General features: G+C 40.8%; 1 protein-coding gene across 8 annotated transcripts in view; it reads right to left on the bottom strand.

Annotated features, from left to right (window-relative positions):
• pde1a (phosphodiesterase 1A, calmodulin-dependent) overlaps window positions 1-18,599 on the bottom strand; it is a 342,865-nt gene that overhangs the window by 62,002 nt on the left and 262,264 nt on the right. For all 8 annotated transcript variants that reach the window (XR_011886436.1, XR_011886437.1, XM_072261742.1 and 5 more), the window contains 5 exons: window positions 18,205-18,330; window positions 16,910-17,011; window positions 16,663-16,783; window positions 11,796-11,877; window positions 6,079-6,196 (listed from right to left, as the gene is read on the bottom strand). Coding sequence is in view for 6 of the 8 variants with exons in the window: in XM_072261742.1 (XP_072117843.1) it covers window positions 6,079-6,196; window positions 11,796-11,877; window positions 16,663-16,783; window positions 16,910-17,011; window positions 18,205-18,330 (549 nt within the window). In the remaining 2 variants the exon portion in view is untranslated. The remainder of the gene's footprint in view (window positions 1-6,078; window positions 6,197-11,795; window positions 11,878-16,662; window positions 16,784-16,909; window positions 17,012-18,204; window positions 18,331-18,599) is intronic.

Raw genomic sequence — 18,599 nt, 5'->3', positions numbered from 1 at the left:
GCATGTGGACACTCAAGGGGTGGTAGGTAAGGACAAGGGGAAACATATCCATGTTAAGATGATGGGAGGATGTGTTGAGGATAGAGATGTGGGAAATGGAGGAGATGCAAGTGAGGACAGCATCAACGGCGGTGGAAAGGAACATTTATTCTTTGAAAAAAGGAGACATCTCGGATATTTTAGAATGGAAAGCCAAATCCTGAGAACAGATAGGGTGGAAATGTAGGATCACTGCAATTGACCTTCTCTCAATTGCTCTGCTTTTTGTAGGGATTGTTCTCCATGTGAGTCCCTTGTACACTTCTCCATCCTGACTGATCATTCTCCTGGCACTTGTTCCTGCAAGTGTGACAAGTGCTATGCCTACATCTCTTCCATCACCTCTAGTCAGGGCCCCAAACAACCTTTCCAGGTGAGGTGGCACTTCACTTGCGAGTCTGTTATTCTGGCTTCTTCCCCCTTCCTTTCCAGTATTACTGAAAGGTCTCAGCCTAATCTGTCAACTGTTTATTTCTCTCCATCAATGATGCCTGACTTGCTGAGTTGCTCAAGCATTTTGTGTGTGTTGCACAATATTTCCAGCATCTGCAGAATCTCTTGCTCCGTGGAAATATCAGCATTTTTCTTATGTTATTGCTGAAGTTTTCCCACATAAATGTCCCTAATTTTGGAACTTCTGTGTGAGACTATAAGTTTCAAAACTGCCATCAGCCGGTTATGGATATTTTAGAACAGTTTGTCTCCATAAATGACAATTTCATTCGATGGGTCTGTTTAAATAATGTGTAGCAGGAATGAGTTCCCTATTTACTTCCATAGAGGGAACAGCCACCGAGTCTGAATGAGTGTGGCAATGTAATTATTTTAAAACATCTAAATACATTCAAGAATATATGCTTTTAGTTTTTTTTCTTTACTTTTTTAATTTTTAGCAAGTTAATTAGTTTTTAGTAGATTTTATGTGCTGACAAACCTGGATGAATGCATCTGTGTCAGTGGATCTTGTTCTGTTTTGCTCAGCTATCATCATGCAATGACATTAATGGTGAAAGAATCTGTCCCTGTGCAGGATGTCATTGCAATGGATGCTGCTAGTCTCTCCCTCTCTCTTCACATTCATACTAAGTAACTTATGTGAGCTAATTCCAATTCCTTTTCATTGCTCAGTGGTGTTTGCACTTGTCTCATTGTGGATTAAAAAATTCTAGGCCAATGTTTCTTTACTCTAAAGGAACTGAGGTTGGAAACTCTCAAACGAAATGTTAACTAACGTCATACCAATGTAGTCAACAGCATTATAACAGAACTGTCATGCTCCTTATGTTGCCTCTAGGCATCTGGCTTTATTTTCTATCATAAGACTTCACCTCAATCTTTTTGCCATAATTCAATACCCTGCAGCTTCATCTTCAATACCAGGATTCCAAGCAAACTCCTAGACATGGAACTCAACACCTTTCTTTGTGAATAGATCCTTGATTTCCTGATCAGCAGGCCACAACAGCACGGTCACAATTATCCTCAATACTGCTATCCTAGAGTCTGTGTCCTCAGCCCCTTATTTAATCGCAATACAATCACAAAAGCATGGCTAGATCCCATTCTAACTCCATCTACAGGTTTGCGAGTGGGCCAGATCTCAAATAACTGTGAGTTAGAGTACAGTAAGGAGATTGATAGACTAGAGACAAGATGTCACGACAACAACATTTCCCTCAATGTTAGCAAAACAAAGAGTTGATCATTGACTTCAAGAAGGGGACAGTACACATGTTCATGTTTATATTAACAATGCTGGGGTGAAGATGGTTGAGAGCTTCAAGTTCTCATATCTGGATGCATTATACCTTAGTATGGTAACTGCTCTGCCTCCAGACTTCAAGAAACTGCAGAGAGTTGGGAACATGGCTCAGTACATTTTGAAAACCAGCCTCCCCTCCACTGCTTCAGGAAAGCAGCCAACATAATCAAACACCATTCCCACCCAGGATATTCTCTCTTCTACCCCTTCCTATTGAGCAGAACATACAAAAACTGAAAGCATTTATCATCAAGCTCAAAGACAGCTTCTATTCCTCTGTTACAAAACTATTGAATGGTTACTGGTATGATAAGCTTAAGCTTGTTATTGACCTTGTTGTAACCTTATTCCTGCGTGGCGTGTGGCGAAGTGGTTAAGGCATCGGTTTAGTGATCTGAAGGTCGCTAGTTCGAGCCTCAGCTGAGACAGCAAGTTGTGTCTTTGAGCAAGGCACTTAACCACACATTGCTCTGCGACGACACCGGTGCCAAGCTGTGTGGGTCCTAGTGCCCTTCCCTTGGACAACATCGGTGGCATGGAGAGGGGAGACTTGCAGCATGGGCAACTGCCAGTCTTCCATACGACCTTGCCCAGGCCTCAGTCATCATTGAAAATTGATGGACAGCCAAAGAAGAAGAAGAGTCTTGCTCCTTATTGCACTGTACTTTCTCCGCACCAGGTTCCATTATTGCTTTTCCCTTATAGTACTTCATTGGATAGACGATAAAGTGATCTGTAGTGATGTCATGCAAAACAATACTTTTCACTCAACCTTGTTACACATGACAATAACAAAACAATTACCAATTGCAAGTTACAATGTACAGAAAGGCAGACTGGTGTTTTATCCAGAGCCTTGGGACCTTAAAGGGCTTTCCAGCCAATGAAATATTCCTTGATTTGCAATTATGCTTCAATGCTGGAAACACAGCAGGTGATATACACAGCAAGAACCCACAAACAACTCTAAGATCATCACCAGATACTTTTTTTGTGATATTGACTGATTGATGCCAGAACGTTAAAGGATATCAGGACACCAAAGCAATCCACCTCCTCCTCTTTATAGTGAGACTAGAGGTTGGGGTACCACTATAACATTTCATCCAAAAGATGGTCTCTTCAGCAGTGCAGCACTTCCTCAGTATTGTAGTAAAGTAGTCAGGCAGCTTGGTATAAGTTGGGCATGAGGATGCTGGGGAGGGGAGGGGCCGAACTTATGTGGTTGGTCTTGGGTATGGAAATGCCCTACAAATATGAGTGCAAAAACTTCCATTAAAAGAGGGACAAGAACATCTTTTATATTCTTAAAGTCAATCAAAATCCATTGACAGGTTGACCACAACTCCACTGTAAGGGGGAGCTTGGAAAATCGCCGAGTGAGCCCAGAACTGATTTTGAATTTGTGAGCCCCACTGCTGTTAAATCAGATGCAATTTCACCTGTATGAAGAGAGAGAAAATAGGAAGCATTCTGCCCCTCAAGCCTGCTTTCTCATTCAATAATTATGATTAATCCTCTGTATCATAAATGTACTAGCAAGAGGAATTCAATACTATCAAGAGGAATCAAGAACTGTACAAGATGTCCAGGTACAAGCTATGGGGTGCCATATTAACAGCAAGAAAGCAATTCTGATTGTAGTTAGAGATAGAACTGGATGCACATCAGCTCTGCTAGGGTTTACAGATCATTACTTTTTACAAGGTGAAACGTAACATCATGAATGGCTGTGATAATTCACTCGCAGATGAGCTCAATGCCTTTTATGTATGCTTTGAAAGGGAGAATAAAGCTACACCTGACTAAATCCCTGCAGTCACAGTCATAGAAAAGTACAACACTGAAATAGGCCCTTCAGCCCATCTAATCCATGCCAAAAACCATTTAAAATGCCTACATTCAAAGACCTGCATGGAACCATAGCCCTCCATATCCCTACCATCCAAGTACCTATCCAAACTTCTCTTGAACATTTAAATTGAGCTCACATGGACCACTTGTGCTGGCAACTCATGCCACACTCTCATGACCCTCTGAGTGAAGAAATTTCCACTCATGTTCCCCTTAAACTTCTTACCTTCCACCCTTAAGCCATGACCTCTGGTTGTAGTCTCACCCAACCTCAGTGGAAAAAAGCTCCTTGCATTTACCCATCTATACTCCTCTACTGAGCCAGTCTTGGAGACTAATGTCAGAACATCTTTCAAGAGGGTAAACTCTCACAAGACACCAGGCCACGATGGTGTACCAGCTGGGAAAATGAAAACCTATGCCAACCAACTGGCAGGAGTGTTCAAGGACATTTTCAATCACTCACTGCTGCAGTTGGAAGCTCCCACCTGCTTCAAAAGGGCAACAATCATACCAGTGCCCAAGAAGAGCAGGGTGAGCTGCCTCAACAACTATCATCCAGTGAAACTCACATCTACTGTGATGAAGTGCTTTGAGAGGTTGGTCATGGCCAGATCAGCTCCTGGCTCAGCAAGGACCTGGACCTGCTGCAATTTGCTTATTGCCACAATGTGTTTACAGTGGATGCAATCTCACTGGCTCTCCACTCAGCTGCTGTCTATTGATTATAGCTCAGCAGTCAACTCCATTATAACCTCAGTACGAATCAACAAGCTCCAGAATCTAGGCTACCATATCTCCCTGCGCAACTGGATCTTTGACTTCCTCATTGTGAGATCGGTTAATGCAGATTGAAAGAAAAATCTCCTCCTCACTGACAATCAACACTGGTGCACCTCAAGGATGCCTACTGCTCTACTCTCTCTAAACCCATAATTTTGCAGCTAAGCACAGTTTAAAATGCCATCTATAAATTTGCCTATGACTCATCTATGTTTGGCAGAATTTCAGATGGTGATGAGGAGGCATAAAGGAGTGAGATTGATCAGCTGGTTGAGTTGTGCTGCAATAACAACTTTGCACTCAACATCAGTAAGACTAAGGAACCAAGGAAATAATTGTGGACTTCAGTAATTGGAAATTGAGGGAATACACAGCAGTCCTCATCGAGGGATCAGCAGCAGAAAGAATGAGCAGCTTCAAGTGTCAACATCTCTAAAGATCTATCCTGAGCCCAACATATTGGTGGAATTACAAAGAAGGCACAGCAGCAGCTACAGAAAATTTCATTAGGAGTTTGAGGAGAGTTGGTATGTCACCAAATACTCTCATAAATATCTATAGATGTACCAGGGAGAGCATTCTAACTAGTTGCATCACTGCCTGGTATGGAGGGCCCACTGCACAGGATCGGAAACAGCTGAAGAAAATTGACGACTGAGCCACTCCATTATGGGCAGCAGTTTTCCCAGCATCAAGGACATCTTCAAATTGTGATGTCTCAAAAAGATGGCATGCATCATTAAGGACTTCCATCACCTATGACATGCCCTCTTCTCCTTGCTACGATCTAGGAGGAGATACAGGAGCCTAAAGACACACAGTCAACATTTTAGGAAGAGCTTTTTACCCTATGCCATCAAATTTCTGAATGGAAAAATGAACCCACGTACACTACCTTACTACTTTTTTTCCCTTTTATTTGCTCTGTGTGTACCACTTATTTAATTTAATCACATATATATATTTCTTATTGTAATTTACTATTTCTTTTATTATTGCAATGTACTGCTGCTGCAAAGCAAGTAATTTTAAGACATATGCCAGTGATATTAAATCTGATTCTGATTCTGAATTCTTGACATCACAATCTATCTTGTCATAGCCATTGCACCTTAATACCTATCAACACTGCAATTTCTCTGTAACTGTTACACTATATTCCGTATTCTGTTATTGTTTTTACCTTGTATTACCTCTATATACTTATGTTTTGAAATTATCTGAATAGATGGCATGCAAAACAAAGTTTTCATTGCATTTTGGTACATGTGACAATATATAAGCCAATTATAAATAAGAAGGTGTACAATCTATACATTACCTAATATGGTTACTATCAGGAGAAATTGATTCTTTTTATCAGTACAACAGTATCCTGATTTACAAGTTTAACATGATGTTCAAAATAAATATCAGTTGCAATCAAATAATTTTTGGGCATTTTCTAGTTTTAAATTCTGGCCTTGCTACAATTACTGTTAGGCATCTTCCGTATGGATGGGCAAAAACCACATCAAAGACAGTGGTTGATATTCACACTGCAATTAAGTTTTACAAATTTCTTCAAACTGATTTAAAATGTTGTCATTTAAAAGCACAAACAATTGCCGAGAATATTGTTGAAAAAATACCATACAAACCTTTGTCGTTGAAATTCAGTCTCAGATTGAGAAGCTTCCTCTATAAGAGGTGTTATTATTTTTTCAGCTATATCTGTCAGAACAGAGAAGGTTGGTTCCACAATAAAATCAATAAAACCTGGTGGAGACAAAAGTTTAGTTTTACCAATAGCGCAGAGTTAGATAAACAGATTTTCTCAAATATAAACTGAAATTTGAACAGACTTGTCCGCTCTTGGATGCCATGACTCACTAAGTCCACAGTCAGATGCTCAAGGACAATATGACCTTTAAATTTCCTCATAGCATAAAACAGAAAACAATATGGAAGTTAAGCTTTGTTATAACTGACCAAAGATGTTTAGAGCATTTGGCTTGTGTATTAACAACTGAGGTTTCACAGAACAGAATCACTGTTGCAATGCATGAACATGCATAATAATATGAATGGTTATGACAGCTTGAGGGCATAGGATACAACTGGCTTCAGCTCGCATGTTTCTGTCATCCTTAGGGATTATTTACTTGTCAGTCTGGATGTAGTAAAAATAATTAAAGATAATGTATAATTTTCTGGCAGATTAAAGTATTCAATTGCAGTATTGTTTCAAACGGTATTTTATAAAAAAACATTCTTCTATTCAGAATCAAACAAATGTCTTGAAATTTTAACATCTTTACTACAAGAGGGAAATTCTGTAACGCATTGATAATATGTTTACCATATTCCCATGAACACTATAAATTATTAAGAATGCTGATGTCCAATAATCAAAGTTGATTTTGTTCTTCGATGTTCTTCCACAGCTCTATGAGGTCATTCTGACTGGTTTCATTAGCAGTGGTTGCTGAAATATTGCATGGCAATCTCCCAGGTTGGCATTATTGCATATTCAAGCCTGCTGTGAATCTACAAAGAAAGCCCACATTTGGGGAACAGAGGGCAGAAAACTCTGTGACTACTATTTAAGTTTCACATTGAGCAGAGGGGTGGACAAAAATTAAAGATGTCTGAAAAATTTCTTCAAGGCTTCTCCCTTTTCACAACCTGCATGGCAGTTTAAATTCTGGAAGTGCCCAGGGTATAATTTGCACAGGAGAAATTTACATTCATCCAATGAATTAATGCTGTGAACAACACAGATGGATGAGGGGATAAGTAAGTTCAAAATAGTATAAGACAGAATGCCAAGGTGAGGTGGGGCAGCTTTTCCCTGTGCCAAGCAAAAACATTGCATCGCATTTCACCTTGATTGACACTGATTGCTAATCTCTTAATGCTAAAACGTTTTTCCAAGCCCTATTTGTACACCCAAATTACTGGACAGACTTTATTATTGACCCTTTAAACTATTGTTACTACATTAATCTCTGGAAAATAAGACCAGAAGGTGGTGAATTTATAATAAAACCCAGATGTACCATATGAGCAACATACACAAAATGCTGAGAAACTCAGCAGGCCAGGCGGTATCCGGGAAAAGAGTACAATCGACGTTTCAGGCCAAAACCCTTCAACAGGGCTGGAGACAAAAAGCTGAGGAGTAGATTTAAAAGGTGGGGGTGGGAGGGAGAGAAATACAAGGTGAAACCTGAAGGAGGAGGGATAAAGTAAAGGACTTGGAAGTTGAGAGGTGAAATAGACAGAAGGCCATGGAAGAAAGAAAAGGGGGAGGAGCACGGCAGGGAGTCACTTGGATTCCCAGCATCTGCAGATTTTCTCTCGTTTATGATTGGATGTATAATATGATTCTATTTATTGGCATGTGAAGCCAGAATACCAGATAATGACCCAACTGCTGATGTTGTAATGACAATGCAACTGGCGGCTTCCCCATCATTACACAATGAAACAAACAGCAAACCTGGAAGTTTGAGCAAGTGCAACCATGTGTGGAGAAGTGGAGATTGCCATCTATAATTCATTGCTCCTCCACAGGCTACACTGACTAGTGGTCTTCTCCAGCATAATTTCCAGAAATCAGTTAACAGATGAAAATTTCAGTATTTACGAGTTCCTCTCAGTGTAAAATGGTCTGAACATGGTTAGAGTGAATGAGCTGTAATTACATTTAATACCATTCTTACTTCAAATGCAAAGGAATTTTAAATCATAAAGAACACTTTTCTATCTCTTAAGAAGCTTATAGTATTTCAGCTCCTACCTTAGTTTTAAATGCATGCATGTTCAGTCTTTATTGTGTGCTATTAAATGTTTAAAACATATAAGAAAATTGTACTTTTTTTGTCCAGTATTGGTGTCATTAAGAAGTCTTCAACATTTGGCTCCTCAGCTAGAGGGTGCTGCTGTTGAATGCCAGGTATCCCAAAACTGACTCCTGACAGCAATTGAAGTCAGGAACATGGTACAGATATCTCTGGATCTTTTTCCACAACTTTCTTGACAGTGAGTGCAAGCATATGTTCTATGCCACTGGTTACGAATTTCATGCCATTCCCCTTAAACTTTCAATATTTTAGCATTACTTTACAACTTGTAGTTCAAAGTGACTATCAACAGGGAGAAGCAAAAAGCACAAATGAAATCAGATTGGTAATCCTAGCCTTAAGAAAACTACTAAAAAGATGCCATTACCATTTAACTTCTTTGTTGTCTTGAAGAAAATACTGTGTGAATACTTTCCTTTTCAGGACTTCAGAAATGTTGTCCTTCTTCAAAGAATAGTGTTTCTCCTCCTCCACTATTGATGTTGCCCTCACCAGTATCTCCTTCATTTCCTAAATTTATGTGCCCACTCATCGTCCCACCGCTTTACAGCAATAGAGAAGCTCTTGTCCTCACCTACCATCCCATCCACCTCTGCATCCAACACACCATTCTTTGCAACTTCTGCCATTTTCAACATGATCCTACAACAAAACACATCTTTACCTCCCCCGCTCCACTCTCTGCTTTCCATAGGGATTGCTCCTACCAGGATTCTCTTGTCCATTCTTCCTTCTCCACTAATCTCCCTCCTGGCACATATCCCTGCAAGCAACAAAAATGCTACACCTGCCCATTCACCTCATTCCTTACCTTCATTCAGGGTCCCAAACAGTCCTTCTAGGTGAGGCAACACTTCAACTACAAATCTATTATTGTTGCCTATTGTATTTGATGCTCCCAATACAGCCTCCTCTACAATGTCATAAATTGGATTGACCTCTTTGTTGAGCACCTCCACTCCATCTGCCAAAAGCAAAATTTCCCAGTGGCCAATGATCTTAATTCCTATCCCCACTTACAATCTGACTTGTTGATCCATGGCCTCCTCTTTTGCCACTAAGAGGCCACACTCAGGGTGAAAGAGCAACATCTCATATTCTTTGTTGGTACCCTCCAACTCAATGGAATGAGGCTGTACAATTTGTCCACCTGGTAATTATTTTACCCTCCCCCTTACCTCTTCTTCTGTTCCCCACTCTGGCCTCTTATCTAGACCCCTCACCTGCCTATCATCTCCACCTGCTGCCCCTCCTTCTTCCCTTTCTCCCACAATCCACTCTCCTTTCCTATCAGATTCCTTCTTCTCCAGGTCTTTACCTTTCCCACCCACCTGGCCTCACCTACTACCTTCAAGCTAGTTCTCTTTCCTCTCCCCCCACCTTTTTATTCTGGCATCTTCTCCCTTTCTTTCCAGTCCTCAGCATAAAACATTTCCACAGATGCTGCCTGACCTGCTGAGTTCCTCCAGCATTTTGTTTGTGTTGCTTTGGATTTCCAGATCTGCAGACTTTCTTGTGTTTAGATGAAAGTGTTTCTTCTCAGGCTAATGTAAGAATTGGATCTCCTTTCCTTTCACAACCTGGATCTTATTTACTTTTCAAATACAATATGCAGCAGATAGCTACTGGACAAAGTAGTGACGGAGAAAAGTTAAACGTGTCGGCAATTCTAAAGCTATCTCCTGACTGGGCTTCTTCAGTTGCAAGAGACTTTAAATCAGCGTGCAAATTGTATCTCCCCATAGGACGTCACCATCATGTACAGGTTAAGGACAGTGGCATATACAATATGGGCTGCAATGTTTCCCCAGAGATGCTTCCAGTCTTTATCAGAGTGGAATGGTAATCCTGTTTACAACATAAATATTGGTCAGATTGCAAGCTTGAACGTCTGAGGAAGGCAGGCAGAGGGGGAATGGAGAGGTGTAGCAGTCAGTTGGAAGACTCAAGAAATTTGTAAGCATGGATTTTCCTTAATCAGAATTTAACAGCTGTACACAACTAGCATTATTGGTCTTTGCCTCCTGACTGGACTGAAGCATTGGCAGTTGTTCAGAGAGCCCTCTGGCATAAGCCAGCTGGTAGGAGAAGGGACTTGGGAGGGAGGGATGTTGCATGAAGTAGAAACATTGGGCGAAGGGAAGGGAGATGGGTGTTGGGGAAGAAACACTGTTATTGGAAGAGATTGCGGATATTGTGTTCGACTGTCTTTACTAAAGTTACAGCAGTGGAAAGAGAATGAGGGAGTTCTTGTGTTTATGGTGAGAAAGGAGAATAGTATGCTGCACACAGTAGAAGATCTTGTGGTGCATTTAGAGATTGGCAGGTATGACATTATAGGTGCCACTGAGTCGTGGTTGAAAGAACATCATAGTTGGGGGCTTAACGTCCAAGGATGCACAGGCTGGTAGGCAGAGGAGGGTGGGGAGGTTCCATTGGAATAAATTATATCAAATTCTTAGAAACAGAATTGAAAAATATAGAATCCTTGTGGGTGGAGCTAAGAAACTGCAAGGGTAACAGTCCCGACTGGAACTTGTATACAGGCCTCTGAACAGTAGCCAGGATGTGGGGTAAAAATTACAAAAGCAGAGGTTGATAGGTTCTTGATTAGTAAGGTATCAAGGTTTACAGAGTGATGATAGGAGAATGGGATTGAGGGGGATGATAAATCGGCCATGATGGAACGGCAGAGCACAGATAATCCGAATTGCCTAATTCTGCTCTTATGTCTTATGGATAAACCTTTGGACAAAAAAGCGCTGGGTACAAACAACTGGCAAGATGGCGGCGTGACTGGTCAGAGCGGCTTCTACGGGGTCAACAAAAGAAGCTACCATTATACTTAAACGTACATCTAATGTTCGCAAAATCCTGCTATCGGTTAAGAACTCAAAGGACTGTGGTCCTACATCATCAGTGCATTGCTCATTGGTGGAGATAATGAAGGAGCTGTGCATCGTGCTGCTGCCTGAGTCGATGGAGATATACGGTCTAATAGTGAGTGGCTGTCATGGTCACTTTTCTTGTGATCTCAAGACCCCTTTGGATATTGTTAAGCAGGTATGCTGCAAGCTCAATTCACTGATTTATTGGATGAGAACAGGGGTGGATGGAGGGGGCCAAGCCTTTGGTCGTAGCGAGGACTAAGTCTGAAGCAGTTGTGGTGACTGAATATTTAAAATGGAATGAGGGGCTTGGACTACATACATATATATTTGCCTGGTTGTGTTTTTACTAATATTCTATATATGCTTCTATATGTGAGGACTAGACCTCAAAGCCACGATATTGCCTTGAGGGCATTGGGGGTCAGTCGACAGATGATCTGGATGCGCTGTCTCGTTTGGCTGTACTCATGAGTATTCACATACAGTTAAATGACAAATAAACTTAAATTGAATTGGATTGAACCAAGCACCTTTGAAATGGTCAGCCAACTGAAAAGATGAATAAATCTAAACCTTTTTACAAGCATATTCCCAGATGACATGTATGCAAATATTTACCAATCTGAGACTGTGCTACCATTGTGGACTTTCGATCACAAAGTGGAGAAAATGGTAACCCCAAGTCTGCTTCGCTGTCACCCTGCGGAGAAAATAATGAAGGAAAATATTATATTTGGAAAAACCCTAATTATATGTATTTCAATTGGACAGATAATGCACGTGCAGATCTGCATGTATGTTTTGTGGGTGGGAGGAGTGAGTAATGTAGAATGTTCACTATCTCCTGTGCGTCAAGCACTGAACCATGGTGTCTCCAATTTGATTAACCTGTCTCTCTCAAGAGAACAAGATATGCTCAGCAAGGTTAAACAGTATCTAGCAATAGGGAACAGGAGTAACACATTAAGCTCTCAGCTAATCAATAACCTAAAAACTATTAGGTGTAAGAAAGTCCGCCCAGTGCAAAGTTGTGGATCACAATAAAATTGTAATCTAAATCATTGGGTTATTCTCTCATTTTCTCCTTCCTGCTGTACTGACTGCATTGGAGAGACTAAATGAGATCCTTTAGCTGCTGTACTTTCATCTTGTTTTGACTGCTAACTACTTCATGCAATATTCAACCACCGGAACAGATCAGAATTTTAAAACACCTTACTTTCTTGCAGTTACTGCTTGAATAAAAAGAAGCTAATGTTGATTTAAAATGAGGATGTTTTCTTACGAGGAGAGAGTAAAAGTAAACTTTAATCTGTCAGTGATCCAGAAAGTACCAAGCAGATTGCTGATATACCATCAAAGCATGGGCAACCTATTATCATATTGACCGCTATCACCATCACAAAATATTACATGACATCATCATCCTCCATCTTATTCCCTTGTTCTACAAGACCCATCACAAAATCTGATATACACCAGTAGCATGAACACTGAAAAGAAATACAAATTTAAAAGCAGACTTGCTTTTTTATATTTAGATGTACAAAAATTTTAAATATCCCTAAATTTCAGCTTTAATCATTAATTCCAAAGAGATTAACAATGCATTTAGAGCATAAACCTTTCTTTAATTAATGTCAGGCACTAAACATTGTGTTAAGGATTAAAAATACACTGTCCATGATCACATGTTATGGTTCAACCGTGTCACTTCTGCAAGTTACTGTGGCCTAGTTCAGAAAATGCATCTATCTAATGTATACCTCCAGGCAAATGAAAATGAACAGCAAAGTTAATAATAGACCACATCTAGACATGGTGGAGGATTACAAATACCTGGGGATACGAATTGACAATAAACTGGACTGGTGAAAGAACACTGAGGCTGTCTACAAGAAGGGCCAGAGCCGTCTCTATTTCCTGAGGAGACTGAGGTCCTTTAGCACCTGCCGGACGATGCTGAGGATGTTTTACAAGTCTGTGGTGGCCAGTGCTATCATGTTTGCTGTTGTGTGCTGGGGCAGCAGGCTGAGGGTAGCAGACACCAACAGAATCAACAAACTCATTCGCAAGGCCAGTGATGTTGTGGGGATGGAACTGGACTCTCTCATGGTGGTGTCTGAAAAGAGGATGCTGTCTAAGTTGCATGCCATCTTGGACAATGTCTCCCATCCACTACATAATGTACTGGGTGGGCACAGGAGTACATTCAGTCAGAGGCCCATTCCACCGAGATGCAACACAGAGCGTCATAGGAAGTCATTCCTGCCTGTGGTCATCAAACTTTACAACTCCTCCCTTGGAGGGTCAGACACCCTGAGCCAATAGGCTGGTCCTGGATTTATTTCATAATCTACTGGCATAATTTACATACTACTATTTAACTATTTGTGGTTTTATTACTATTTAATTATTTATGGTGCAACTGTAATGAAAACCAGTTTCCCCCAGGATCAATAAAGTATAACTACGACTATGACTATCTCTGCTCACAAGATGGGTAAATTACAGAATGAGACTTTTCTCCGCTGCGCGATCACACCATCTTCCTCAAATATTCTTGGTGTCATATTCTTGAGGGCCAGGCTCCATTTACATTTGATCGGGGGTTACAAGTGTTGAACTAGTCTTTGTGGACTGATCACAAATTATGACAAGCAAGAGTAAATGTGACTCACTTCATTCCTGAAATAGGATAGGGTAATAGGGCATGGGAGAACTGTACAATGGGTATCTCAAAGGTGTAGAATAGAGAAACATAGAACATAGAAAACCTACAGCAAAATACAGGCCCTTTGGCCCACAATGCTGTGCCGAACATGTACTTATAGAAATTACCTGGGGTTACCCATAGCCCTCTATTTTTCTAAGCTCCATGTACCTATCCAAGAGTCTCTTGAAAGACCCTATTGTATCCGCCTCCACCGCCATCACCGGCAGCCCATTCCATGCACTCACCACTCCCTGCGTAAAAAACTTACCCCTGACATCTCCTCTGTACCTACTTCCAAGCACCTTAAAACTGTGCCCTCTCATACTAGCCATTTCAGCCCTGCCACACGATCAATGCCTCTCATCATCTTATACACCTCTATCAGGTCACCTCTCATCCTCAGCCGCTCCAAGAAGTAAAGGCCGAGGTCACTCAAACTATTCTCATAAGGCATGCTCCCTAAAACAGGCAACATCCTTGCAAATCTCCTCTGCACCCTTTCTATAATTTCCACATCCTTCCTGTAGTGAGGTGACCAGAACTGAGCACAGTACTCCAAGTGGGATCTGACCAGGGTCCTATATAGCTGCAACATTACCTCTCGGGTCCTAAGCTCAATCCCACGATTGATGAAGGCCAGTGCACCGTATACTCTCTTAACCACAGAGTCATCCTGCACAGCAGCTTTGAGTGTCCTATGGACTTGGACCCCAAGATCCCTCTGATCCTCCACACTGCCAAGAGTCTTACCATTAATACTATATTCTGCTATCATATTTGACCTACCAAAATGAACCACCTCACACGTATCCAGGATGAACTTGTTATGTACCCCTTGGAGTCCTATTTTTTTATGGACTATACCTTTAAAGAGAGAGAGAGAGAGAGAGAGAGAGAGAGAGAGAGAGAGAGAGAGAGTTGTCCAGCACAGACAGCACAGAGAAAGAAGTGGAGACTGCTTTGAACTGGTGTTACGGTTTCTCTGCACATGTTTACACTTTTGCAAGGACATTACCAGCTTCTGTGTTCTTACAGAGAGAGAAGGGAGGAGCTGCTTGATGGACAACTGGTGTTCAGCATGGTGAGATAAATAGAAGGTCATCTGATAGACTCACAGACACATGGTTTTGGACACTGGATGAGCTTTGTTGTGCCCACAGAAAAGGTGGGTGTTTGGAAGATTGGTCAGGCGGATCGATCAGTGGCTCTTGCAGTGTGAAAAGGGTGTGACTGGTGGGGAGTTATTCGTGTGTCCACCCTCGCCTGGGTTGATAATTCCACCACAGAAGAATGGTCCCCCTTTGTTGTGGTCACAGTCGGTGACTTCTAAAGGATTTCAGAGGACAACGGGAAGATCGACGGCGTCAGCTCACCTGAAGACTAAAACCTCTCTCTCTCTCTTCATCACTACTCAACTCAATACTACGAACTGAACTGAACTTTACTCATCACCGTAAGACTATCTATTTACCCCTAGGCTTGAAGAAGTTTGGTTTCTATATTTCCACATTTATATACATATGATCTCTGCTAACCTGTTTAATATATCTGAATTTATATCAATGTATTGCGTAGTTACTAATAAATAGTATTAGTGAATAGCAATACCAGATTCCAAAATGTTTTCTATTTTTGCTGCTTCTTTAACCCATCACGGGGCACATGACAAAATCGATCTGCCACTTCTCAGCCTAGTTTTGCATCCTGTCAATGTCCCACTGTAACCTCTGACAGCCCTCCACACTATCCACAACACCCCCAACCTTTGTGTCATCAGCAAATTTACTAACCCATCCCTCCAGTTCCTCATCCAGGTCATTTATAAAAGTCACAAAGAGAAGGGGTCCCAGAACAGATCCTTGAGGCACACGACTGGCCACTGACCTCCATGCAGAATATGACCCATCTACAACCACTCTTGCCTTCAGTGGGCAAGCCAATTCTGGATCCACAAACTAAGGTCCCCTTGGATCCCATGCCTCCTTACTTTCTCAATAAGCCTTGCATGGGGTACTTTGTCAAATGCCTTGTTGAAATCCATATACATCTACTACTCTACCTTCATCAATGTGTTTAGTCACTTCCTCAAAAAAATTCAATCAGGCTCGAAAGGCATGACCTGCCTTTGACAAAGGCATGCTGAATATTCCTAATCACATAATGCTTCTCCAAATGTTCATAAGTCCTGCCTCTCAGGATCTTTTCCATCAACTTATCAACCACTGAAGTAAGATTCACTGGTCTATAATTTCCTGGGCTATCTCTACTCCCTTTCTTGAATAAGGGAACAACATCTGTGACCCTCCAATCCTCTGCAACCTCTCCCGTCCCCATTGATGATGCAAAGATCATTGCCAGAGGCTCAGCAATCTCTTCCCTCACCTCCCACAGTAGCCTGGGGTACATCTTGTCCAGTCCCGGAGACTTATCCAACTTGATGCTTTCCAAAAGCTCCAGCAGATCTTCTTTCTTAATGTCTATATGCTCAAGCTTTTCAACCAGCGGTAAATCACCCCTACAATTATGTGATCACTATCTCCGAAATGCTCCCTACTGAGAGACCTGACACCTGACCAGGTTCATTTCCCAGTGTGTTGGGATCTTTGCAAGGGATCAGACAACGAATGCAAAATTTCTTGTTAAATTATGTAGAATATTCTTGTGATAAGACACTGGCTTGATAGAATACTGCTTCTATAAATTCAACACTTCTTGAATAAAAGATGGTCTTACTTCATTTACTGCTTCGCAGTACATCAAAGCCTTTACCTGTCTGAAGAATTCTTCCATCAGTGTCATTGTCCAGCGGTAGTGCTGTTGCCAGGACTTTGCAGGATGACTTATATCCGCAGCATGCAGCATTAATGACATGACTTTAGCCTTGTCAGTCCTGAAAAATCAAGGGCATATCCTGGGTTGTTGCATTGAAGGACTGTGAGTAAACTGTATTGGATATGATATGTCTATAAGCTTCCTGGTTTTTAAAGAAATTGTCAAGAAAAGGAGATCATCTCACCCTTCAGGCTGCTGCAAAGTATTTCTCATGGTCTTGATTTGTTGGGAGTGACAAGACATGTCGGTCGATAAAACCATTTCTATCACCAAAGAACGCAGATCCCTGTTTGATTTATAAAACATGCTATGACTAGCTGATAATGTTAAATGCAAGAATAGATCTGGCATCTAACTTTCTTTCCATGTCTAGGATAAGAAGGAATGGAAAAATATATAAAAAGGTGCTGAACTCTAAAGTTCCCATGACTTACAGCATGAGGTATAGCTCAACAGCTGACATACCAGTAAGTCTGAATATTCTCACTAAAGCTAAATGTATTCAGGGTTAATTCTTGTTATTCAGTTGAAGAATGTGACTTTTATGCTATTTTGGTTAAGTTAGAATGATGCTGTTGAGTGATCATGCTTTAACCCTTGGATGGCACCAATTCCTATTGCATCAAAGCCTAAATAAGCACGAAGCTTATCTGGGAAGTTTTCTCATCTTGGTGTAAATGCAAGCAGCTACGTTTTTGAAAATCTGTGGAGATATTTTTCAGCTATTTGACCACAGTAATCAACTTTCAGACAGTCCTGTTCAAATCATGGAATGCTTTTGTTTTAAGACAGCCTGGTAATTCAGTGTAACATCAAATACCAAAAGTAAAGGGATTTGGATATTTGTACCATGCCTGGTCAAGTGTCACAGAAAGTTTTGTATAGAATGATATACAGTTCTGTGTAAAAGCCTTATGCACATATATATAGCTAGGCTGCCTAAGACTTTTGCACAGTACTGTATATGGCAACGTGGAGCAGAGACAGAGTTTGTAAATCCGGCAGGTGCCAAGGAAGTTGGAAATGGCAAGGGTCAAATGTCACAGGAGGGGTGTGGGACAGGTGGCAAAGAAAGAGTACTAGGGGACAGCAGGTGCAGACACACCCAGCCCTGAGACACCAGCCAAGGTCATTTGATTCCAGACATCAGTTTGTTGATCATTACAGAATGATTACTCTGGTGCTTCCCACTCCCTCTCTCTACCTTCCCCTTTTCCCAGCCATGATTCCCCTCTGTCTGCCTCCTTCCCACTCTCAGTTCACAATTGAGATCCATATCAGAATCAAGTTTATCATCACTCACATTTGTCATGAAATGTTTTTTTTGTGACAGCACTACAGTGCAATACATAAAATGACTAAAATACTGTGCAAAAGTCTTAGACACCTTAGCTATAGATATGTGCCTAATATTTTTGCACAGTATTGTATTAGAAGTATTGCATTTTAAGTGTTCATTCTCAAGCAGTCTCATCTTACCTCCAGTCATCTTTTGATAAATTGCACATGATATTCATTTCCTCTTCTTGCATCAATCGGTAGGCAGCACTCACATGATAGTTTTCAAGAACAGATCGATCATTGTACAAAATAGCTACATCTGATCTGTTAATAAATGAAATAAATATTAACTTATATTAAATATTTTGTTCTGGGTGTAAATGATAACAAAAAAACTGATAATAAACAGATACTGTAATTATGCTGTGTGATCATGAAGAGAATGTCCTTTTTCATTTTAGTGAAAGATCTGATTCATATGAGTTAATCCATGAAGTTAACACATCTACCAGAATAACTGAGAAAAACATTATTGGTAATTATGCCGTGATCATAATTTAACATACTGTAATGTTGAAATAAAAATATTAAAA

The sequence above is a fragment of the Mobula birostris genome, chromosome 6, assembly GCF_030028105.1.
Source record: "Mobula birostris isolate sMobBir1 chromosome 6, sMobBir1.hap1, whole genome shotgun sequence".
Lineage (NCBI taxonomy): Eukaryota > Metazoa > Chordata > Chondrichthyes > Myliobatiformes > Myliobatidae > Mobula > Mobula birostris.
The sequence above is the reverse complement of the archived record's forward strand: the minus strand, read 5'-3'. Positions and strand labels throughout refer to the sequence as shown.